The sequence below is a fragment of the Oenanthe melanoleuca genome, chromosome 5 (genome assembly GCF_029582105.1).
Source record: "Oenanthe melanoleuca isolate GR-GAL-2019-014 chromosome 5, OMel1.0, whole genome shotgun sequence".
In the NCBI taxonomy this organism is placed as follows: domain Eukaryota; kingdom Metazoa; phylum Chordata; class Aves; order Passeriformes; family Muscicapidae; genus Oenanthe; species Oenanthe melanoleuca.
Genome location: NC_079339.1, coordinates 53,734,450 through 53,759,835, shown reverse-complemented (window position 1 = coordinate 53,759,835; position 25,386 = coordinate 53,734,450). Strand labels below are relative to the sequence as shown.

The 25,386-nt window shown below is 39.9% G+C and overlaps 1 protein-coding gene across 1 annotated transcript in view; it reads left to right on the top strand.

The window, feature by feature from the left end:
- BRF1 (BRF1 RNA polymerase III transcription initiation factor subunit) overlaps window positions 1-25,386 on the top strand; it is a 170,709-nt gene that overhangs the window by 117,184 nt on the left and 28,139 nt on the right. The window contains exons 12-15 of the mRNA XM_056492506.1: window positions 5,902-5,963; window positions 8,085-8,166; window positions 8,255-8,310; window positions 10,098-10,354. Of these exons, the coding sequence (XP_056348481.1) occupies window positions 5,902-5,963; window positions 8,085-8,166; window positions 8,255-8,310; window positions 10,098-10,354 (457 nt within the window). The remainder of the gene's footprint in view (window positions 1-5,901; window positions 5,964-8,084; window positions 8,167-8,254; window positions 8,311-10,097; window positions 10,355-25,386) is intronic.

Here is a 25,386-nt window from a genome sequence, read left to right as displayed (position 1 = left end):
GGGCTGTGTGCCTGGCCCTGCCGGGCAGCCCGGCGCCGGCGGCAGCGCTTCCCACCATCGCTCCTCGGCAGGAATGAATGTTTCTGGGAACACGGGGCCTCGCTCTGTGTGGTGCGATGTGTTTGCTTTCTCTGAGGAGCTAGCACGCTGGAAACTTGGCTTTGGCTGGAGAGGACCCCTTAACCTTGCCTTGGCAGGAGGAAATAATAAAGTGACAGACTTCATTTATCTTTCTGCTGTGTGCATGGCCTCGTGTGCTCCGTGCACCACCAGCCCTAAATCCTGGTGTCGATTTGGCACTGTGAAGGGTAGGCTGTAATTTTCAAGGTGGCTCCAGGTACAATAAATTAAAAAACATTTTCTCTTAAATATGAGCATACACGTCATGTGTTTTGTGACCTTATTTCATCAGCAAGTTCAATTAATTTTGCTCTGTCCTTACACTCTGTTTTTGTGGAATATTTCTTCTGTGATACCAGATGATTACGCTGCCAGAGGTGATTTGGGGAACTGGAGCCCTTGGCAGCTGCAGTGTGCATGCTGTGGGATGGGAACATGGCAGGGATTGCACAAAGAGGTGCAGCAATGGGGTTGGCAACATCTTAAACCAGCCAGGATTACCTCCCAGCCTGCTCCAGAGGGAGGCTCCTGCCCTGAGTTAGTGAATCTCACAGGGTTCTCTGGTCATATGGCCCCACAGACTCTGCTCACACCCTGATGTGTGGTGTGTTCACTTGCACACCCATTGATCCTGTACTTCATCCTGGCTGCTGCTGCTGCTGCTGTATTTTCACATCCATTTCTCTTCCCTGCCTGGTCCCTACAGCACGATCACCATGGCTCGCAGTTACCCACCCTTAATGACTGTTCCCTTCACGCCCCTCGGTAAATGAGTTATCTCCCCCTCCAGATGGGTGTGTGTCCCCTCTGATCAGCTAATCAATTATATCCTGGTGCAGCTGTGCAGTGCCTTTTTTGTCACTGAGCCACCGCCTTCCCTTCGCACTCGTTGCAGCTCCCCAAAGTGGCACCAGCATCGCTCATCAATTTGAGATGTTAAAGCATTTCTGCCCACTGGGTCCCTCCCATGTCTGTGGGAGCTTTCTGTGGCTCCCATTGGATTTAATCCCTCCCTGGAGAGCAGCAATCAATCCCAGTGTTTCTGCTGCTGCGGGCTCAGGTTGTTTGGTTTGTTGCTTAAGGATTTTTGTAGCTAAAAATGCATTTTCCAACTCTTTTCAGATTTTGTCGTGCTCTAGCCCCAAAGTATGTCTTAAATACTGGAAGTGCTTAGTGTCTGGTGTTGTGCCAAATAGGTGGAAAGGTTCTTTGTTTAAACCCTTTGCTGTGAAACGGTGTGATGAAGGATGTATTTGCTGCATAGGACCAGGGGACCAAATGCCTTTCCATTATATCTGCTCTAGAGGATTTCCTGGGAAGTGTTCAGCCTCCATTTCTGTCTGTAAGGAAATCCTCTTATCTGGGCAGAGCAATAAATAGTGCTGCCTCCTGTAATAGAAACAGAAAAACATATTCTTCACATGGCTGTTTTTAAAAACATGGAGTTTACAATATATCAGGTGGAATGATTCTTCTGTAATAAGTCCCCATAATAGTGCACTATGTATACATTTAACTAGCTGCACAGAGGTAGGGAGAGGGGCAGAGAGTGTGTTAAAAGATGGTTTAGTGTGTATTTAGTAATGACAAGAACAGTAAATAATCCTACAGGTTTACAAACCTAATCCCCAGTGTCTGATTGTAGCCCTCATGTCTACTGGAATTGGCTGGAAAGACATTAAAAGGCTGTAAAGGGAGGGCTTTGGGGGAATTTATTTTTAAAGTTTTGTGGAGCTAACTGGATGATTGATGATTTTAGGTAGTATGAATGTATCTGATTCAGTACCTTGATGGAAAGCTCTAGAAGTGCCCACCCTCCTCCACTTGCTGTGGTGGTGTTGGGTTAGGCTGGTCCTTGCTCTAAGCTCTTCCTGGTGATCCTTTCATTTAGCAACTGGATTTGGAGGGAAGGGGAGGAGTGTTGTTGTTTTTAATGCCCAACTTATTTTTTGCCTGTGCCCTGCAGTAAAGAGGTTGTTTTTCCTAACAGAAGAAATCTGTGATGTCTCAGAGCTGTGCCACGTGATGCTACTGCTTTTAAATAAGCTCTTAAGAGGCTGGACCAGATGTTGTCCACATCTGTGTTTTCTTTTCATCGAACATTTCATTTTGACCCTTTTATTAGAAGAGAAAATGATAATTTGGAAATCGCTTTGAAAAGTTTAGCAGCTGGGAAGATGTTTCTGGTATATAAAAAAGCAATGGATTTGCTTTCCATGCCCTGCAGTGAGCTGTGTAGCATCAAGCAGACAGATATTTGTGGCTGGTAGGGTTTACTCCTGTTGGAAACGATTGCCATGGAAATTTTCATGCCAAAATGGGTGCTTTTTATTTTGAATTGGCATTCTGGAATGAAACATGTAGGTTTTTTTCTCAGTGAAAGCATTAAACTAGGGATTTGAAGGCACCTTCACTTCTGAAAAACCCATTTAATGAATGCCTATCGCCATGGCAGGAAAAAGGAAGATTTGCAGGCAGAGGGATATCCTGCAATTACTCCCTCTGCTGCTGTTATGGGGGTCTAAGAAATGCTTATTACGTGTTACTTGCTTCTGGATTCTTCTCTGCAATTTAACAGTTGGAGAATGAGTTTTCTGTCCCTGTTGCTAATTGATCCAATGAGAAAAACTGGCACCTCATTCGGTAACAAGTTATATTTAAAATGACAAGTGAAATTGTTCATGGTGCCTGAAATTGCATCGTTTTCAGTCTGGCATGTAAGGGCTGTATAAGACAACAGGCACCTACTGTACTGTGACATATTAAATTTTAAACCTCTGATCCAAAAATATGGCGAGGTATAGGAGGAGCAAGGTGTATAATGATGAAAAGCAGTGGCAGCTTGATTTCAGTGGGATACTTTTATTGTTTTTAAGATGCTTTGGCAGTTAAATATTGGGATCAATTTTATGTAAAGTTGAACAGTGAGTATGTTCATCACCACTTCCAAGTTTTATTTTTCTAACCTCTGATGTTCAGAACCTAGTAGTGATTTTCAAGGTTGGCTCTGTTTTTCTCTGTCCATAATTCCAAGCCTGTGTTGACAGAAGACAATTTAGTTTATCTGGTGCAATGAATAGTGAAGAAAAATAAATCCTCTATTCATGTAGGTAAACCACATTGAAAATTTGGGGTTTTTCTCCCAAAAAAAGCCTTGAGGAAACAAGGGGTGAAGATGGGGGCCATTCCCCCTTCTGTCCTACAACTTGGTGGTTAAAGTGCTACCTGAAATATGGGAGACCCAGTTCAAGTCCCATTTTTATATGAACTCCTTCCAATCTGGGAGCCAGGTTATCCTGGTCTGGACTCCCCTTGCACTCTGCTGTTGAGCTGTTTTATTTTATGTGATGGAACATTTCTTGGACCTGGGTGGACCATCTCCTGGGAAGGTGTCTCAGACAGTGGACTACAGTATTTACTCATTTCCTTGGTGAAAATTCAGCCATTTTGTTCACTAGAAGTTTTTGTTCTCAGTTCCAGCAGGGGAGATATATTGCAGAATATCCTGCACTCCCTCTCCATGCTTTGAATGATTATGGTTTGCTATGAGAATTTCAGTCAGTTGCATTAAAAAGGCAGCAAACCATTGGGAAGAATTTTGTCACCTTAGTTTTCCTGCCCATCCTCTAGCCAGAGGGTGCTTTGCCATGTCCTAGGAGTGCATTCCTGCCTGGCTGGTAGCAGGAGGAGCTGTTGGCACTGGTGCAGAAAGTTCTGCTCTTACTGCACTGTGCAGAGATCAGACCAGAAGAAAAGCATATGCACTGTTCAATTATGTAGATATTATAAAATCTTCTGCACTTCTAAAGTATTTTGGGGATAAAAGGGTTGTAAAGTAAATCTGGTGCCTGGGACTAATGTGCAATTAATTTCTAAATGTAACAACACTGAGAAATGTTCTTTAAAGCCTTTTTGGTCAATTTTTTTTTGGCACCAGATTATCCAAATTAGTAAACTTGATATTACTTCTATTACTTCTGAGACAATCTCAGAAAAAAAATCATAGTGTTATGGAGGGCTGGAGCACCTCTGCTATGAGGAAAGGCTGAGAAAACTGAAATTGTTCAGCGTGGAGAAGAGAAAGCTTTGGATTGACCCATTTCCAGCCTCTCAGTACCTTAATGAGCTACAAAAGAGCTGGAGAGGGACCTTTTACAAGGGCATGGAGTGACTGGATAATGGGGAATGGCTTCAAACTGATAGAAGGCTTAGATTGGATATTTAAAAGAGATTGTTTACCGTGAGGATGGTGAGACACTAGAATGTGTTGCCTGGAGAAACTGTTCCTGGAAGTGTGGATGGATGGGGCTTTGAGCAACCTGGTCTGGTGGAAGGTGTCCCTGCCCATGGCTGGGGCTTGGAACTAAAGGTGATCTTTAAGGTCCCTTCCAACTCAGACCAATGATTCTGTTCCTTGTGACAGGACATTTTGGGGGGTTAAAACCCATTTTTCCTGTGGCTTGGGGTGGAAAGTATAAAACTTTCTCTTGGTTGTTCAGGATGGATTTTGAAAAGACATTTGTGAGTGCTCAGTGGCTGATCCCAAGGAATGTCTGTTGAATTGAGCACCTCAAGAAGCTCAGACTTTATTCCTAACCAGGTGTTTTGGTTGGATTCCCAGCCCTGTGATTTCACATACTTCTGGCAGCTGGTTTAAACCCCTGACTTTTGCCAAATAGATGATTGTTTTATCTTCTGGGAATGCTGTTAATTCCAAGCTTTGCTTGACTTTACCATTTAGTTGCCATGACCTGCCATTGGATCTAGAGCTGCTACTGGCATCACCCTCCTCTGGTCCAGGACTGTGCAGGAGCTCCAGGCTGGAGAATCAATCCATTCAAAGATCTTGCTTTGTGGGGAGGCACATCCTCAGTATTGGGGAGTGGGAGCTGTGAACATGCCAAGCTGTTCTGCACCACTTTGGTTCGAATTTGTTTTTGTAGATTGTTGAAACTTAATTTGTTTATATTTTTCTGCAAGTGAACTGGTGAGGTCATCTCTTGTTTGATCTTTATTAGATGTAATGGAGATGACCAAGAAGATTGCTCCATTCTCCAGCATAAGTCTTTGTTAAATAATTTGTTTTCTTCTCTACCTGGAGTACATTAATAGTGTATTACTATAGTTCTTTAATGTGATGTGGAAAATCAGGTTTTGCAGCTGTATGCTGTGCCAGTCCCAAATTAAGCCTCAGTTCTGTGCTGTTACACATTTTAATGGATGGAATATTTGAAAATTTGTTTTCAGAAGTCTTAATAACTACAAAACTAGCAAAATGGCAGTGAAACTGTAATTACAGAAAGTCAAGAAGAAAGCCACGGTGTAACTGTCAGCAGTGGTCTGTGCTGCTTGCCTGAAAATAGAAAATATTTTCTAAGTCATAATTTAAATTACTGACCTATATGCTCTGACAGAGAAATTTTTGTTATGATGAAAGAAAAGTGGTCATCTTTTTGAAATGGTTTCCCCAGCTTCCTGCTGAACATTTGTGGCTGTAAATTAAAATGGGTGAAAAAAAGGCGACTGGAAGTCTCTGGCAGATTTTTAGTACTGATGAAGACTGTGCTTGTTCCTGAATTTTAAATTAATCCAATGTGGTGAATTTGTGTGCATGAAGTTCTGTATTGAAAATATTCAGCAACACATTAAACCTCCCGGATGAAAGCAGGAGGATGCAAGTCTCTGAAGGACGGTCCTGAAGTGTTACATTACTGCAGAACTGAAGTTGCAATAGGTTGTGGACAAACATATGGGCTGATTAAAATGTGTTCTTTTCTGTAGGTGAGAATACAGGAGATGGTGAATTAGATCTGAGTGGAATCGACGACAGTGAAATAGATCGGGTAAGGTGCCCTGCTGTCCCAGGTGTCTCTTATCCTGGTTGTCTGGATATCTGAGAAAGGCAAAATGGTTCTTACCTGGTTTATCCTCTCTCTGCAGCTCAGCCTCATCTCTCTGATCTATAGAGAGGTTTGAGCAATTTCAGTGATTTGAAATCTAATGTTCATGCAAACCTGTGAATTTGGTGTTCCTTGCCCAAGTTATATATATATTTATGAGGCTGCTGCTGCTCCTTGCTTTTAACATGCTGGAATAATTATGTTTTAGAATGTCTTTTATTCCAAAGGAGAACTTTAAAAAGTTTGGTGGAGCTCTAAATTCATTATTTAATTAAGATAGATTCAACATAGGAGGCTGCCATGGAAACCAAACTGTAAAACCAGCATGTGTGGCTCCTATGTTCTTCCAAAGATTTCTGTAATGTTTTCTGGATTTATTTTTATTTGTGTGGCAGCAAAAAATACCATTTAACATATAGACTGAGTGGGACAGACACATGGCTGTGGAAAAGGTCTTGCTGGAGGCCACACAGCTGGTCAGCACTTGGACACTCGACAGTCCAGCTCTCTGAGCCTGATGCCCTCTCTAGCTGGTTTTCAGTGTCAATTGAACAGATAATGCCAGTGCTAAAACTCCTTTTGGGGTACAAAATCACTGAGACTGATGAGGTTGCACAGGAATTACTGATCCCCAAAAGGTAGCTGTGAGGTTCATTTGCTGGGATGGGCATTAGGGTCTCATGATCTGAGCGAGCACTGAATGGAGGGAGCAGGAAGGCTGAGGTTTTTCACCACAGCCTGTCCATAATTTAAACAATCACAGGGGAAGAACACATGTTCTGTTCTTCCTAGGCTCTGTGTTGAGGTCATAACTCTGCTTTTATGACTTCATGTACATTTCTGTGGCAATAGACTGTAATATTGTAAGCCCAAGATTATGAAATCTCTGAAAGCCTAAGAGGAATGAATTACTGAGCTAGGAAGAAGTGGATTTTACTGTTATGGCCCACTTTTAATAGAAGCAGATGAAAGAGTGAAAATATTGGTCTGATAAACCAGGACTTGCACAGCCATTTGCTTGCCTGCTTAGCCCTAGAGGAAGGACTCCTCCCTTAGTTTCATTTGACTGGAATTATTTTTCTTATGAAATCCTAGATATATATCTTACTTTGGAGAAAATCAGAATGCTCTGACCCAAAAGATGGAGAAACCTCAGCTTTTCTTGCACTTAAACATAGTTTTACAAGTCTCAGGTGCACTGCTTAAAATTCAAGTGTCTTGTTCATGATGGATGAGTTAATTTGTCTTCTCCATTTTGCTGTTCTTTACTCCCAAACAGCATTGTCTGTAGAGAACTTTTGTTTCATTGATAATTGTGACAAATACTGGGTTAATTTTTACATTTGGGTTGTCTGCAATTAAGTAATTGCTGCCTATTTGTCTGTTTATTTCTGTGATTCATCTGAATAGTCCTAGATGTATTTTACAGCTCCATTCCCACTAAAGATGTTGCCGAGACTAGGTGGAGTTAACTGCAAAACGTCTGCATGTGGTTACTGAAACCAGCAGTCTGAAATCTGGAGGGCTAAAGCTCCAGCAATCTGAGCTGGTTTCCTTCACACAGATGTGGCCATTGAACTAATAATCTCAGTAACTCTGTGTACAGCTTCACAGAAACCTACCCAGAAGACACATGTTTTTGTTTTGGTTGCACAGAGCAATGGTTCCCATCCTGTTTTGAATTACAGACCACCATCAACACACAGAATTACTTACAGACAACCATGTTGTCATGATAACCTCTTGTATCATCTGAAAAAGATCATAAAGCCAGGATCATTTTGTTTAATTAACAGACCATGTATAATGAGTCCTGGATGGTTTCTGGTCACTTCATCATGGTTTGGAAACCAAGTACTGTTTTTTGTAAACAGGTTTTTGCTTGTGCCAGCTTCAGATGTTACTAGAAATGCTCTCTGATTGTCAAATATCACTCATGTTTTCTTTTAATGTAGTTTTTAAAATGGGATATAGATTGACCTTGCCAGTGATTTTTCAGTGCAGTTTTGCCCTGTGGTTTTCAATTTGATTTCTGAAAGTAGATAAATTTGTTTTCTCTTTTAGTATATACTTAATGAAGCTGAAGCTCAGATAAAAGCAGAGCTGTGGATGAAAGAAAATGCAGATTATTTGAAGGAACAAAAAGGTAAGTATGTAGGACTGAAATTTGCCTTTTGGCTGGTGTTGCTGAAATACGTAATCTTCATGCTGGTTACCCTTTTGTCATCTTTCAGAAAAGGAAGCAAGAATAGCAAAAGAGAAAGAACTTGGGATTTATAAGGAGCACAAGGTATTAAATTGTGTGTTAATTGTGTCTGTTTGAAAATGTCCTGGAAATTCATTGTATCTGCTGATCAGCTCCATGTAGATGTATGGGCATAATGGTAGAGGTCACCACTAAAGGAGTAAAAGCTACAGTACATCTAGCTGTTACTGAATTGCAAGGCTGTATTTTTTTAGGTGGTGAGTAAAACATTTTCTTGCCCAAACTTTTATTTTAAATTGCTATTATGAGAAAATTCTGTGCATGTCAAAGTCAGAGCTAGCTCTTTGCATTTATGATTGCTGTTCTAATTGCTTGCTTATTAAAATACAGGTTTTAAGACATGTCTGATTTTTTTTTAACTTGTGCATGGGGAATTTGTTTGTACTTGCCATAACTTCAGTGGCTTTCTTTGCTCTTACAATAATGATTTCTTTATGAAGAACTGAACAGATCCTTGTTACAGTCACTTGAAGGGATATTTTGTTCTACCTTTCATAAAGAATGCAACGGTTATGTTAACAAATGGCATGTCCTGTCTCCATGTTTAGCAGTTTATAGCAGCCTAATTGGCCGTATATTCATGATTTACAGCATTAGTATTTTGTGTAATTGAGCAAGTGACAAGTCAAATCTTCCACATGCAGCTAAAACCCATGTTAGTTTTTAGTGTGTATATCTCTATCTTTTTTTCCAACTAATGCGAAAGGCAGAGTTTCCTGCTTCCTCTAGGTATTTCAACAATAAAAACAAAACCAGACAATGAAACACTGTTTTATACTTCAGGGTTTCTCATTCATCCTGCGTTTATACAGACGTGGCAGTCTACCAGCAATTTTCAAAATTGTATAACTCGTTGGCACTGCCAAGTAGCCCAAACACCCACTTTTTTGTTCGGACAACACAGGAGTTTTTCTCTAACCCTTTATTGTTTCTGACAGCTCGAGTAGAACTTGATTAATATAGTGCTTTCCAATTTCAAGGTAGCACTTGACCCATGTAGGTAAACAGAGGGGCTATTATCCATTAAAAAATAAATCTCCTGCAGAGCTTGGTGTTAAAACCTTCCTGTGAATAGGAAAATGCTAAATGAGAAACAGAGGTTCTGGGTTGGTTTGTTGTTTTTTTTTGTACCTACCCAGGCATGGGACGTGGCTGGAAATGTTCTCTGGTGTCATTGCTGGTTGCCTGGCTCTGCACAGCATCAGCTGGGCTCACTGCAGGTGACAGTGCTGCGTGTCTGCAGCCTCCTGCCCCTGTCCCTCGGTGCTGATGCCAGCCCAGGCTTGGGAAGCTGCTGCTCCTGCTTGGACCGTTTTCAGCATGGAGGAGGAGCTGGGTAGAGCCTTTCCCAGGCTGTGTTCAGATCTGATAGGAAAGATGGCCACAGCTCTGATAGGGAGTTGTCAGTGCTCTGAGGAGTTGTGGCTTCACTCTCACTTTAAAGGCAGTTTTAGCTGGGGAGAGTCTTTATTCCTATTCTGGGTGGTGCTGTGAGGTCCCTATGCCTGTAGCTGTTCACTCCCCTTTTTTTTTTTTCACATATGAAAAATGGCCCATCCTCCTCTCTCTCTGTTAAGTAAAGAATTTCTAATAAACTCTCTGGGCATTTGGCAAAAAAGCAAACTCACATCTCTTGGAGAAAAGAGACCCTTCGATCCCATTGAGTGGCAGGAGATGGAGCACTGGCTTAGCCTGGGCACATCACCTGCATCCCCCACATCAGCAGCACCTGAGCCAGGACTGCTGCTTGCCCCTCTGCTTCATGGAAACTTTGTTTGTATCTACATCACTAATTTTATATTTTAATTAAGCCAAAGAAATCTGCAAAGAAGCGGGAGCCAATTCAAGCCAGCACAGCAGGAGAGGCAATTGAAAAGATGTTAGAACAGAAGAAAATCTCAAGTAAAATTAATTATAATGTGCTAAGGGACCTGAACAGCAAAGGAAGTAACACACCAAAGAAAGAGGATGACAGCACTGATGACAGCACCAACACCAAGAAGCTGTCAAGAAGAAAATCTATTGCCAGTAGGAATATAGCCAACCCTGTAAACAGTGTGGGAAAAAGGTACTGCAATTGTTCATTTATATCTCTGTCTGTGAGACTGTCTATGTATCTTTCTGAGCCAGACAATGTAGGGACTGAAGCATTTGTTTGAGGCTAAAATAATGTTGGGGCTCTGTTTTTATTTATTTTGCCTGCACTGTCATGGCGACACCTTATTTATAGTTCACATTTCAGAGGTCTGCTTTGGTGTGAGTTAATCATCCTGAAGCCAAAAAACTCACAGAATCAATAGAAATTCATAAATATGAATCTATCAGTCAGGGACACCTTTACTTCATAAAATCCTGACATTTGCTGTCCTTCCTTTAAGTTGTCTGTATGAGCTGACATGACACTAAATTTTCGAAAGCTTTGCCTTTTTGCTTAATTTGAAAACTATAGTTCCCATCTGTTTTGACAGCTAGCTGCTTTGATTAGCTTTTATTTTAGTTTTACTCCAAACTTTTGTTGTTAATTGATGACACAAATACAAAGCTTTACAGTAAATATGCTTGTCGGTTTTCTGGTCTGCATTTGAAAATGTTTTATAGTGTGATGAAAGCTCCTGTTTTAATGCGAGAAATACTCAACTTGCTGGGCAGATTTGTAGTGTGCTGAAAAATGTATAAGGAGATTGATGTGTCCAATCTGCAATATTCAACTACTTCATCTATCTTTGGTTTATGAAGTCGTGTTGGATCATCATTTGAATCATTTTGATGTATAGTAATTTCTTATGTTATTTATTTATTTATTGCCTATTTATTTACTGCCAGAATTGTAGGCCAAATGCCACAAGGAAATCTTGGTATTTAATTTTGAAATATAAAATAATGTCTTGCACTGTTGTTCAGATCTTGGCACGTATTGAAACTGGGTAAGGGAGGGCAGGAGGGCAGCCACCTACAAGTTGTGAGAAAACATCAGTTTGTGAGAGAACAGGATACAGGGGATACCTGAAAAAGTGGTAGGGGAAGGACAGTAAGTGCAAATCTCTCAGAAGCTGAGGAAAAGAAGGATGGCAAAACCTAACCCCTTATTTTAACTTCATTTGACACTGAGGCCAGAGGCACAGGCTTCAGTTTGGGCTGAGAAGCCAAATGTCAAAGTCACTGGCCCCACTGTCACCAGACACAGGTTTTTACAATACAATAGACATTTTTTTTCTTTATTCTGCATTTTTTGCTTCATCCTCTCAAGAGCTTTGCTTTCAGCTGTTGACTCACTGGGGATTTTAGGCTCCCCTGTAAGTTGCATGTAAGTTTCCATCTAGTAAAGGATGGGGAAGATGCATTGAGGATTAACTTAGCATTTAGCTAATTCTTTATTTGCAGTTAACAGGTCGTTTACTGGTATTTCCAGTAAAGGAGGACCACTTCAGTTGTCTGAAATGCAATGCTGGCTGGGAAGCAGGGGCTGGGCAGGATCCTGGGTGCATTTCAGAGCTCAGCAGTGACATCCAAGCTCAAGATCCTTCACCACATCCCACTTGTCACTTCTGAGCTTTGCAGAAATGTTGGGCCCTTGGAACTCCTGTTGAAGTCAGCATGTAAAACTCTTAACAGGTGTTAAACTCTTTGGAAAATCATGCCATAAATATTTAATTTAACAGTGGTGCAACTTGAAAAGGTTTCTAAATAAATACAAATCAGTATTTTCCAAAAGCAGCTAATAAAACATGTTTATTTTTCCTCTTGAGAGCCTAAAGTACATCCTTAAGATGCATAACAGAGTTTCCTGATGATGATTAGCAGATCTCAGATACAATGAATTTTGCAGCAGAACACTTCAGAGGAGGTTGAAGATACATGCAAATAAGTGAGCTAAGAAGATTTTTGCACTCATGAAGTAGGCAGTGCTCTTGCTTAAATATTATCAAGGACTTGACAAACATTAGTTGGGCTTTTTTTTTTCTCCTTATAATTAAAGATTTATGACATACTTCTGTTTTTTTTTCAAATGCCATGCCTTTTAAATGGCATGCATAAATTTCTGTGTTCTGCATTGTTCTTATATGCCTTGCATTCATTGCCTTTGTTCAGCATTTTTCCTCTGAGAGGTGAATGGCTAAATATTTTCCCAGGGATACAAAAATCATGATAATTTATATGCAATTAATAATAATAAAATTCCTGAACATTGCTTATTAGAAAATGAATGAAGCACGTAATGTGTCTTTTTCCAGGAGGCATTTGCAGAAATGGGATCATGTGGTTTGGGTTGGAAGGGACTTTAAAGATCATCTATTTTGGTTTGTAGTGATTTACAGGCCTGCATATTTATCTTTATGTATTTTAAATATTTAGTAAGCTGCATCTGACTGCAGTAGCACCAGGCTTTGATCCAGTCCTTTAGTTCATTGGAGTTGCAGTCAGATTTTAAGGAGCTATTTCTTTAGTCCTGATCCCAATTAGAAGATGCCAGTGCAGGGACTACAAGTTACAGGATGAGAGTTGAATACTCATTCTTGATGATTAAAGCAGTGCTCCTGTAATGGTATAAAAATGGAAATTTTAAAATATATATAGTTAAGTATCTTTCTTGCTTTTCTTTTGCAAATCATTTTACTTACCACACCAAATTTGGACAGATGATGTAGCCAAGTTTGTCATGTATCTTAGAAATCATGTTCATATAAATAAAGAGATCATGTTCCAGAGTGCTTCACACTCTGGAAATAGGAAGTTGATATTAATTTCCATTTTTCCAATTGCTTCTTGCTCTAAATCAGTCTGTGCTGTAATTTCCACACAGAGGACTTTAGATTATCCCTAAAAAATTGGTACCCAAACCAGACAGGGTGCAATCTCTGGGTGGTTTTTCTTTTTTTAATATCACATAAAGTAGCAGTTCCTGTATTAATCAGTTAAAATACAGAAAGGCTTTTGTTTCCTGATGTGATAATGATAGGCAAATTTTACAGTCTTGTAAAAAGTTGCTGATTTGGAAGAAATTTATAAAGAGCTGAAATGCTAGGCAGGTCCCAGGAGTATTCTTAAACTGGATAGTCTTTCAGTTGGTGGCCATTTTATTAGAGCTTTTTTGATATTATAATCACCTAATGGTTACTTGGATTTCAAAGACAAAATAGTTTTATCTACATCTTATTTTTCAAAAATCTTAATTTTGCAATCTCAGAATTGTTTGGTAATTTCTGCAATTTTGGGAGGAAGGTAGTTCAAAGAATTATTCCAAAGATCATGCAGGTTTCTCCTTGTAAGGTGGGTAGATATTATGTACATCATGTATTTTCAGAAGCAGACTGATGTTTTGAAAAGGTTTCTTTACTGTGAACTTTTTGAGCTTTAGAAAGAGCCTGGCTTTCCTCAGACACATCTCCCAGAATTGTACCAGGGGTTTACTTATTTTATCTGTCAAGATAGCAGAGGACTGGTAATGACAGTGTAAGTAATTTTAGGAAACTTTATGTTGTGTAAATGGATTTCATTCCATTTCTTATTTCATTTTTGTTCCAGTGAGTATCATAACTGGTTCTTCATATACAAAAGTCTTTTCAGTGTGTTGAAGATGTGGCACAGTGGATGTTACCATAATAGATGTTGCAACTCTAATTTCAATTACCAGTTGCACAGTTTATCTTCACTAATGTCTTCTGTGCACATGAAACATAAGAATAATATGTTGAACTCCAAGAAAAGAACAATTGCCACTTGAAGCTCCTTAAAATCTGAACTCCAGTTAGAGCTGGGCTGTGGGCTGGAGCACTTCAAGTTCAATAAAGAAGGATTTTAGGACTGAAAGTATCTGGTTAGAAGCTTAATAATTTATTTTATATTTACTTGAGCTGAATTTTACAACATTACATGTAAAGTGAAATGTGTTGTACCAAGAAAATGTGGGAACAAGAAAGCTTTCAAGTCACTGCTTTTAAAAAATTTTAAGCCTATTTCTTGCTATATGCTCGAAATTGGTAATGATATCAGAAAAGACAAGATCTATTATCAGGGGAGTAAATGTGTCAGGCTAATCTCCTGAAGAATTTGCCTTGGAAGAAATGAAGCAGGACTGTGAAGCACAGTGGAATCCATTGTAATGAAACAAGGTTGTTCTGAATGGAACCGTATGAATACATAATAGCAAACCAAATCATGCCTGCTCTGAGTATGACAAAAACCCTTGGTAGTGATCTCAGATCTGATTAGATTTGAAAATTCACCTCCAAATTCTCTCCATGGTCTCACTTTTATTGCTGACTCTCCATATTGCCAGTACAGCTTGGTGCTTTAGAGCCATGGGATTTGGGTGTTGGGAATTGTGCCCTTTCAGTACCAGGGACTTGTTCTGCTGCTCAAGTTCCTGCTCTAGGATGCACATTTTCAGTTAGCATCTGCTCCAGCTACACTTCTGTTAGCTTTTCAATGGGTGTCACAACTCTAGAAAAATCCTCTTTATTAGGCAGAAAGTATGTGATGCTTTTCTGCAGCCTAGCATGTGACATCTTGTTTACCCTGATAAATTGCTTGGTGCTTTCTTGTCTCTAATTGGAATCATATTTCCCTGGAGAGTAAAATAGGGCAGAAGCCTAATTTTGATGCTTTGGAGGAGCCTGCAATGCTGCACTGCCAAGGGAGCCTGTGGAAACAATGAGAGACTCTCAGCTGCCTCCCCCAGCTCCCACCCTTGTTGGTAGCTGTCCCTTTCTGGTGTCCAGGGTGGAGTTACTCCATAAAGCTGGGTGCTCCAAACTCAGCTGCAAGTCTGAACGTTGCCCAGAGCAGCTGTGGCTGCCCCATCCCTGGAAGTGTTCAAGGCCAGGTTGGATGGGGCTTTGGACAACCTGGTCTGGTAAAACATGTCCCTTGGGCTGATCTAGGTGACCTTTGAAAGTCCCTTCCAGACCAAACTACTCTATGATTCCATGGTTCTATGAATTCTTATTCTGCATTGGCTGTGGTTTGTCACTGATTTTTATAAAATTAAAGGAAATGGGTTTTTCAATGTATGATGTTTTTAGTTCTACATTATGAAACTGATATTTGTGGAGGGGAGGAGCATCAGCTTATGTTTCCCAAATGACTGAGGCCAATCCAAAACAGCATGAAGCAAAGCTCAGCTTGAATAATCTAAGGGATTCCTAAGTATCTTAAAAATCTTTGTATTAAACCAGATAATTACAAAAGTTAGAGCACTTCTGATTCATTGTGTCAAGAGTTGTTGGTTCAGAAGCTTCTTTGTTAAGAAAAATGACATTGCAGTAATAGTTTAAAAGCTTGGGAATGGGTATCTTAGAAATTCCTTGTCTGCAGGTGGTGCAGTGGGGTCTGGTGGGCTGGTGGGTGTTTGCAATCAGTCCTAGAGGTTGGCAGTAGGTGATTGAAGCAGAGCTCCTGAAGAGGGACACATCCCTATGTTTGGTGGATATGAAACTTTTGAGAGTCTTTTCCATGCTGCTTTTGGTGGTCATTCTCTCTACAAATGGGCACTTTCAGATGAGATCTTGATATGCTTTAATTTTCCACCATATATTTTTATTTTTCAGAATTGCCTTCAGCTCTTTGTCTAATTTGCTTTTGATGCCCTGTTTTTCTCTCTCTGTGTTGAATTCTGTTACAGGGTTTGGAATTCATGTGTATTTACTTGAAGCGAGATATTAAATTTTATTTCTTTTTTTGTGCTGCTTTAGGCCTTCTTTTTATATGTGACTAAAGGGGTAACACTGATTTCCCACCTGGAATGAAATTCCTTACAGAAGATACTGGGAGTCCTTTCTAAGTTGGTCATTAGGAGTTTATTCTATAGCTTAGTTGTTATTTGGTATTATTTAGTGTTTTGTATGGAAGCAGTCTCATGTTGGCTGCATGATTCAGGCTGGTACACGTGGTAGGAGTATGTGGAGTCAGCTTTTGATTTGAATATTGTGTACATGGTGAATAAATTCTCTAACCACTTGGACATAACTGTTTTCTTATGTGATCTGTCCTTTGAGAGTTTCTTTGGAGTGTAATTTCATGTGTGTTTCTGCTTTGCTGTGGTATATAATCATTTAAATCAAAGGTTAATCAAAATGATTACTCATTTTGAACAGGAAAACGGTGACATTTGAAAAATACCTCCACTTTGAATAAATCCTACCAGTGTTTTCCAATCTTGTAACTTTTAGAGGGACAAGCTTATACCAATTATATTTAGTATTTTATTTACAAAAAGCTAAGCCAAGGGAAAAAAAATGAATTCAAGTCTTCCAAGGTTCTGCCTTTTAAGTCATGCATCTCCTTATTAGAGTTAGCTGTTGGGGGAGAGCCTCCTGAATGACCTTGAGAGGAGCTGACACTTGCATTTGCTTGTTCACAGCTGATTTGAGAGTGGATCTGCTGAAGCCTGTAGTGTTGTAACCTGGCTGATGCTGCGGGTTACTGCTGTTCCTGGGAGCTGAGCAGCCTTTTGTAATGAAGAGATAAAGCAGAGGCAGGAACGGGAGGGAAATGGATCTGACCCAACATGTTTTATAAGGAGTGTGTGTGGTTTTAATGCTGAAATGTGATGACCAGCAGTCTTTGCTCCTTCAGTAAGTGAGGACACAGGAGGAGAAAGGCATTGTCTCCTGCATGGAGCACCTCTCTCTGAGAGGGTGAAGAGTTACGCAAATGCTACTGAGAGACTGGGAGGCAAGAACCAGCTTGGGGTCCAGGCAATGATGCAGCAGGTTTTTACTTTACCCTGAAATTCACTTCTCGTGACACTGAGCTAGGACAGAAAGACGGGGAAAGAATAGTTTGTTCTTAAAAAAGAATCCTCTAAACAAAACCAAAAAAATGCATCAACAGAGCAACATCCCCCCCCAAACTGTCCCCAGCCCTGTCCTTACAGAAGCTACCAGGTGTTTGTCAGGAATTGATGTTTATTCTGACTATTTTGAAGATCAATCCCCCTGATACAATAGCATTTTTATTTCACATCTGTCAGGCTCAGTGCCTCTCAGAATACAGCTGCCTTAAACTCTGGAGCATGTATGGATAGTGTTTCCCTGGCTGTGCTCTGCAGCACTGGGAAGGGAGCTCCCACCCAGCCATTGCCTGTGTCCCCAGCCTGTTGCAGGAGCTGCTGCTGATGGTCATCCCCTGTTCATTTCAGCATCTCTGAACTTTTTGTCATGTTTCTTAGGGTGTGGTTAGCAATAAACTCATTCCTTCATCCCTTAGTTCTTTCCTTCCTTCTGTAGGAGCTGAATCATTTCCCCCTTTCATGCCTGTTCTGCCAGTGAGTCAAGAGAAACTAACTTAAAAGATTTTCTAGGCTGTTATATTAGTAAAATGAGTATTCTTGCTAAAAATCCCAGTTTGGGATTCATTAGTTTCTGAATACTGGAATAAAATGTCAGAATTTCAGTGTGGCAATTAATGCATCTATATCCTCACTCTGTAAAATACAGTTGGAGAAAAAGTAGCTTAGTGGTAGGGGAAATAATGTAAAGAAGCCTCCTTGATGTGACCTGTACCAATTTATTTAAGTTCAGTGATGCTGCAAATCATCCATCCCTAGTTGTACATCATTCATTAAGGGCTTTCAGATTTTATAGTACAGACTTTTAATGCTGTCAGAATGTGGTTTAGTGTAAGGATAAGGGATCATTGTCTGCTGGGACTGCAGAGGAGTGTTCCTGAGCTGTCATTTACTGGGAGTTATGGGAACTTTTGAGAAATATACATATATAAACCCTTCAGGATTGGGTGAGGACACATCTAGACTTGTGTGAGTGTTTCAGGAGTAACAAGAATCTGCCAAATCCAGTGCTCTGTTCCATTTACTCCAAATTATTAGACTGCCTTCAATTTAAAACTAAAAAGTCATTGATCCAGCTTGACCTTGTGGCCTAGACCAGGTCAAGTCTCCTTATTTTTACAGCAGCCTTTTTGTTTGTTTAATATAAATTGGATATTTCTTTTCTGCCTCCCACTCAAGAAAGTCATCCCTGTGTTGGATTCTGGGGGAGGGTGACTGGGCAGCACAAAAATGCAGAGGGGTTTTTGATGACTGTCTGAAATAATTTCTTCTTGCATTTTAAAACCAAATAGGAGCAATTTCAGCCCAGAAGATAATTTTGTGTGGCAGTTGGATTGCGAGCGCCTTGTTTATCTATGTTCTCATTTTCAGGTTGGTTATAAGAAAAGACTATGCAAGCTTTTTTCTTTCAAATTACACTCATGGGTCTAATGGGAGACAATATAAATATGTATGTGCAGTCTCTTGAACTTTGTAGCATGTTAGCAAAAATAGTTATTTGTGGTGCAGGGATGAGGAGAGTGGGAAGAAGCAGAAAATTGGAAGTGTTATGTGTCTTGTTATCAAACCCTGGAGGTGCATGTCCTGTGGCTGAGAGGCTTCAGCACTGTGAAATGCTTGTTCTCAGTCTGGAGATGTTTCTGATGTTTTTTTTTCTCTTTTTCTTTCACGGGTGGAAAATGGTTCGTTTCTGAATTGATTTTTCTTTGACCCCTTTTCCAGCAGGGTCTGCTTGTTGATCTTTACACTGTGTGTCTGCTCATTTTTCCAGTTTAAACCATGGAAAATGTACATCTGATGTGTTTTAGATGTGTCAATGAAGTTGAGTCTTCAGTGAGTATTTGTAAAATGTTGAAAGGAAAGGAGACAAGCAAGCAAAAAGTTAACTTTCCCTCACTGCAGTATGGCATACATTATTTTACCAAGACCAATGCCCAAACTAGGGGAGCAGTCACACAAAACTTCTTGTTCCTTGCTGTGTGCAGGCATTTCCAGATGGGATAGCTGCCTGTGGTTAGGGGGGCAGTTCTTTCACCATGGCAGGGTAAAGGATTGGAAAGTTGCAGCAGTTTGTTACAAAACCTGAAGTACTATTTGCTCAGGTAATATTTAACAGCATCCACATAATTAGTTTTAAATCAGCCAGTGTGCTGTAACTTAGTCATTTATGTAAGTGCTGTTCCAGTACCCAGTGATGCTGCTGCTGCACTCGCTGAGTTCAATTTTACCTTGCTGCAGTTGCTGCTAAATATAGGTTGAAACATTCTGAGATAACTTCTGCATGTGGTCTTGGAAGATATATGCAGCAAATTTAACTTTTTCTTCTGTTGTTGGATTTCCAGTTTATTGTGAGTCAGAAATCTCTGCCCAGCATTTTCCCCTTCCTCCAGTGCTGCACAACCATAGATTGAACAAACTCATTGCTGCATTGAGGATATTCAGAACTGAGCACCTTTCCTGACCTGCTCCAGAGCAGCTCATCTCCCATACAGGGCCCTGCCTTGTGACCTACAAAAGGGAAACCACCAACTTTTATATGTATTTTGCTCTCCCCCAAAGTTTTGTTCATGAACAGAGCACTTGTGCTGCCACAGAGGTCAGATGGGAAGACACAGAGTCCAGTACAATGTGTGAACTTCAGGACCTGTGGAGAACCTCTGAGCACTCTTCCCAGGCATTGCTTGGCTCAACAGCTGTCAAAACCCAGGCAAATTGAAGGATACAGCGAGGCTGTAACAGTCCACAGCATGACATGGTGCAATAGATTTTAAATCTTTATTTATACTCAGGGTTGAGTGTAATCTTCCTGCTGAATTGGAGCACTGGAAGATGTTGGACATTGAGAGCACTCTCAGGCCACAGGCTGAATAGAAGTATTCAGATATGTATTCAGTAGTCTGTCACCTCTTTACTCTGAAATTGTTTTAGATGTGATATTTATGTGAAAGAAATATATGCTGTTACAGCATAGTGTTGTTTTAAGAAGTTATCAACATTTAATCTGAAGTATGAAGGACATGCATACAGATTTGGAAGTGGAACGAAATGGCTGGCATATTTATTTTGTGAGGTTATCTTTGCCTGTCTACAGAGGTAACATAGTAGTTTTAAGAGAAAAATGTCTTTGCACACTTCTGCATGGATTTTATCATGGAGCAATAAAGAAAATAATTTGGAATCCTAACTAAAGCTGTTGCTGAAGTTGAGTGTGATAATCATCAGATTAAAGCTGTAGTTGAATCAATCAGTCATCTGATGAATTAATAACGAAGATGAAAGTCAACAATGAATCAAATTATTAGATGAAGAGAAGCAAGACAGAAATCAGGGTAGTTTAAAACATTGCAGCAGGTTATTACAAGGCAGTGTCACTTGCTGCCTTGTTCCTGGAGGCAGAGGTGGGACCATCCAGTCTGGGTTTTAGTAGGTCAGTGTAAGGGTTAATTCTGTGCCTGAAGGTGCTGCTTAATTGAAGGTGGTTTAGGAGCTTGTTCTTTTTCCTGCCAGATAAACTGTGCAAGCAATATTGGCTTAAAATTTGATATGCAAATACAGCAGGTCTTAGACATGTTTGCACTTTATTCATACCAATGAAATATTACAGAGAAAAACGATGGGAACAGAGCAGCAGAACAGTGAACTCCTTTGTGAGGACTGTTTGTGGAACAGGGTGGTTGGGAGAGCAGCTTGGGGTGCTGGTATCACGGATGGTGCCCACACTGGGCTTTGTCTGGGTGTTCCCATGTCAGGCTGTACCTTCTGGGCTTTCTCCTCTACCTCTGGACAGTGTCCAGGAGATTAGCATCATCAATGGCTCTCAGTGATGTGCCAGTGCAAAAAAAATACGGTTTGCCAACATGTTCATTTGTTGCCCCACCTCTAAAACCATCTAAAGGCAGTGGTGAGGTAAGAGCTTGCTTTGCCTACCCTGGTCCAGTTCAAATGTGATTTCGACCCCTGCAAAATCTGGAATATAAAAAAATAGTGGGCCTTACTATCAGATTACATGCAATTTCTTTTTCAAGTCAGAACATAAATAGTCCAAAAGTACAAGAGAGAAGCTTGCTGAGAAAGCTTTAGTCTCATCATGGGAAAAGTCCAGAGTATATATACCTTAAATTTCTGTAAGTCCCTGTAGGAATAGAGATACTTTTTATCCATTCTTGTTTTCATTTTCCTGTTATTTCTTAAAATATTCTTGCTCCTTTTCATGAGCAAAGCATTGGAGTAATGAAAGAATTTAGTTTAAGTGGATTTCATACATTGATCTTTTATGGCTCAGATAGACTGTGTCATACATTTCATGAAAATAAACCTAATGCCATACCAATTCAACAAATCTAAAAGCATGAGATGACAATAGTTGCTTCTGTTCTATTTAAAATTTAAAAAAAAAGGAGTGTAGGGAAGTCATGGAGGGCAGAAAGACAAAGTAAAAGGACTAATTAAGGATTTAAAGCCACTGAGGTTTGGACATTTTTGCAACCAGCGAAGTGAGTCGAATGTAAAGTGTGGTGTGTGTAAGCTGTGAGGAATCATAAATTCTGTATAATGCAAAACAACTTCATAGCAAATGACTGAGTGGCTTGAGAGATCTTGGATGGAAGAGAAAGGTTTCTGTAAAAATAAACCTCATTTTGCTGACCTTTGCTGACCCTGGCTGCCTCTCCCTTAATCTAACCTGAAGAGATTAGAAAAACTCCAAACATCAAAAGGAGCCGTAGACACCATTGTCTCCCAGAGCCCCATTGTGCTGAGGAGGGATTTCTCAGGAAGCAGCAGCCTGCTCCTGCTCTGGAGCCTTCCCCTGCTGGCACCAACAATGCAGCCCTGGCTGTGGGTCAGGCTGGCCATCCTTGGAAAAACAACCCACCACTCCTGACATGATGGATGGGAAACCTGACTCCAGGATTCATTTGCCCAAACTTGTTTGGAAGATTTGCTGGGTTTACTCAGCCAACATTTTTCAGGTGCTTCCTGTGTTTTATCCAGGAGTGGATAAATAACTCCTGTGTTCAGTGGCACACAATACAAATGTAATTGGATCACATTGAAAGTTTGCCTTTCAGCATAGTAATCCTCAGAGTCTGAATTTTTAAAAAAATTATATATATGTATTCTTATACATGCTGATATATATTTACACACACAAGTTTTACAGAAAAATTCAAATAGCTGTTGGAGGAAAATGCAGGTTTCATGCATTTATTTCTATCTCATGGGGAGAACTGACAACATTTCTGAGATCCAGTGATTACTAGGCTATAGTTTTCTCTTAGCTTTGGGTCACAATTTAAAATTACTCCTTAAAGCTTAAGGAAGTCTTCAATTATGAAGCAGTAGGAAATCCTGAGATCCAAGGCACTGAGTGGGCTTGCAGTATAGTATATATTCATTATTTTGTTGCTACTTCAGTAGCTCACAGTATTAAGCACAGCATTATATTAACTTTTTGGTGAAGTCCAGACACTAGAAAACTCAGGTTTATGGTTCAGCATTTGTTGATAGGATTTGCCACTGAGGGAAGTCCAGACTTCAGATGTCTTTTGCAGAGTGCTTGTAAAGAGGCCAACCACAGGAACAGATGCATTTTTGTCTAAATTACTTTCCCTCTCTTTTCAATTTCAGTATCTGCTGATTTCATTTTAAAATCCATTTTAAAGCAAATGAGATAGCTAAGGGTTTTTCTAGCACAGTAATCAAGACCTTTAATACCCCACCTCTCTACAGACCACAGTTTTAAGAGCTGATGTTTGTGTTGCCTGGCCAGGGTGTTGGCATATGCTGTGGGAGGCATAGAGGAGCAGAGGCAACCTATTTCAGGCTCTACTTCCAAGTAATTTTAAAAGTTGATGAAGATTTTCAGGCTTTTATTGGAAGACTTATCTTTTCCTAAAGCACTCTGAGCAGCAGAACTCCTCTTGCCTGTGCACTGTGCTCCACATCACTGCTCCAGAGATATCTGGCCAGCTTCCAGTTTAAATTCACTTAATAGGGTAAATTTGAAATGATTTAAACACTCTCAATTTACCACCATAACAGAAGGGTTGAAGCCAGGAGCTGCAGAAGCACTGATATTCAAGAGAATTTTTCAAGAGGAATTTAGATGTAGCTGCTTTTAAAATGTCATTAAGATGAGATAAGGAATGCTTTAGATAAGTGATTCCAATCTCCCAAATCTTCTGTTAATGGATCACCTGAAGATTTTCTGTACTTACTTAAGACTGGAGTTTGTCCCACTGACCTTGGTGGATTTTCTTCACGCTCTCACACCTGAGCAATGTGTATTTTGGTATGTATATGGTGTATTTTGGTATGTATAGGGTATATTTGGTATGTATACAGGCACCACACTAAATGGTGAGGCTCTGTCCCTAACAAGGCAGCCCTTTGACTGAGTGGATGTACTCAGGCATTGTGCATGCTTTTGGGATGAAATGGTGAAATAATCTACTTTAAACTTCTGAATTTTTGCCAATTTATGCTGCAGCTTTCTCAGATAAGTTACTGTAGGTGCTGTCTATTCTATTGATGTAGATAATTTTCCTTCCTTATTATGTGAGACTTTTTAGGATGATCATCACCCTTGTGTTTAATGATCTTTCTTCAGCTCTTACCAAGTATATCTCAATGTGATTTATTATCTTTCTGTCTAACTTGGGCTCCTAAGCAGACGGTTTTGACTGCAGTTCTCTCAAAATCTAGAAAAAGAAGCTTTTATTTTGCATGAAGAGGAGAAAATAGCTGTGTTTTTCTATTCCTTAGAACTTCACAGGCACACAAAAAAAATTAAGTAGGAAAATGGAGAAAAATAATTCAGAAGCACTGAAAGGGGCTCACTGATTAAACTGTAGGGAACATTCACGTATCTGCCATTTTGGTCTCCTGAGAATCAATACTGTGAAACTAATCTATGATGCTGCAGCAGTCTGTAATAACTCCAACATATTATCTTTCAGAGTATTATTACTGGAATAAAAATTGTTGGGTTTAAATTGTGAAGATATCGGGATACTCATCCTGGTATTCATTATTTCATAAAATGGATCCACAGTGTTCTCTATGTGCAGACACAGCTCGATATTCCTTCAAAATTATATTGAAGGATGATCATGCTGTTCCAGTGATCCAGCACAGTTACTTTTGGATGGGGATGTAAAGAAAAACAAGAAACCCAAGCAAACTGTGACTGCTTCATTTCTGCTGCTCATCATTGCAAAGATGTCATCTCTCAGCTGGCTGATGAAGGGAAGGTGAAGGAGTGTCTTTGTTGGCCTGATTTTTCCCAGTGAGAGCTGCAAATCCACCCTGAAAATTTTTTGTGTTGACTTACAGTCTTTGTTTGTTAGATACTATGAGTTTATAATTGGTTGAGGAGGGAGAAGCATCTTTAGTGATGTATTTATTGCTGTACTGATAGACAAGTTATGAAGTTTGGGCTAATTGTAATTTCCTGTGTCTCTGTAAATGGATTTGAAATGACTTGTTTGCTCTTGTGCTGTAGTAACTTTGGTTATTTATTATTTTTTCTTTCAAGCAACTGAATCCCATATTGCCTCTAATCTGGGAAAATATTAGATTTCCTTCACCTAATCACAGAGGCTTGGTTTTGCAATTACATTTTGAAAACAGTGATGGACAATTGTCAGTGAAAGCAAAAAGACACGATTTGTACTGAGGCTGAATTTGGAAGTCTCTGTTAAAAATATGTTTGCAAAACAAACAGTAAGCAATGGAAGTAGCAAAGTTTTTTCTACTGGTTGCCATCTTTTTTCCCTTGGTCATTCCCTTCCTTTGCTGAAGCAAGATCCCCAGTTCTGTAGCTGTTGGCTGTGTGGCATGTGGTTGATTCCTTCCCCTTTGATGGGGGAACTCTTTTGAATCTCCTCTTCCTATTTCCAGTTTTCACAAAGGAACTTGTTTATCTTGGTGACTTCTGCCTCTGTGTTTTTTTTTGTGGTAGATGTTTGGAGGGGTTGGAGTGGAGTGTAAGACATGCAGTGTCAGGATATTGCACAGTTATGTTTTCATCATTATCTTTTCTGAACAGTGGAGAGTGCACCCTGTTTATGTGGGGAAAGACTTGGAAATAAGGAGTGTGTTTCTTTTAGGTAGCTGATTTTTGGGGGCTGGACTAGATGGCCTTTAAAAGTCACTTCCAACCCAAATTGTTTTATGATTCTATAAATTAATGGGACTTTCTGAGCTTATAGTGGTGTGAAGTTTGGTTTTGTTGGTTTTTGTTTGTTTTTTTTTTTCCCAACTGTTTTACAATCTAATATCTTCCAGCATTTAGTAACTGCAGTTTTTTC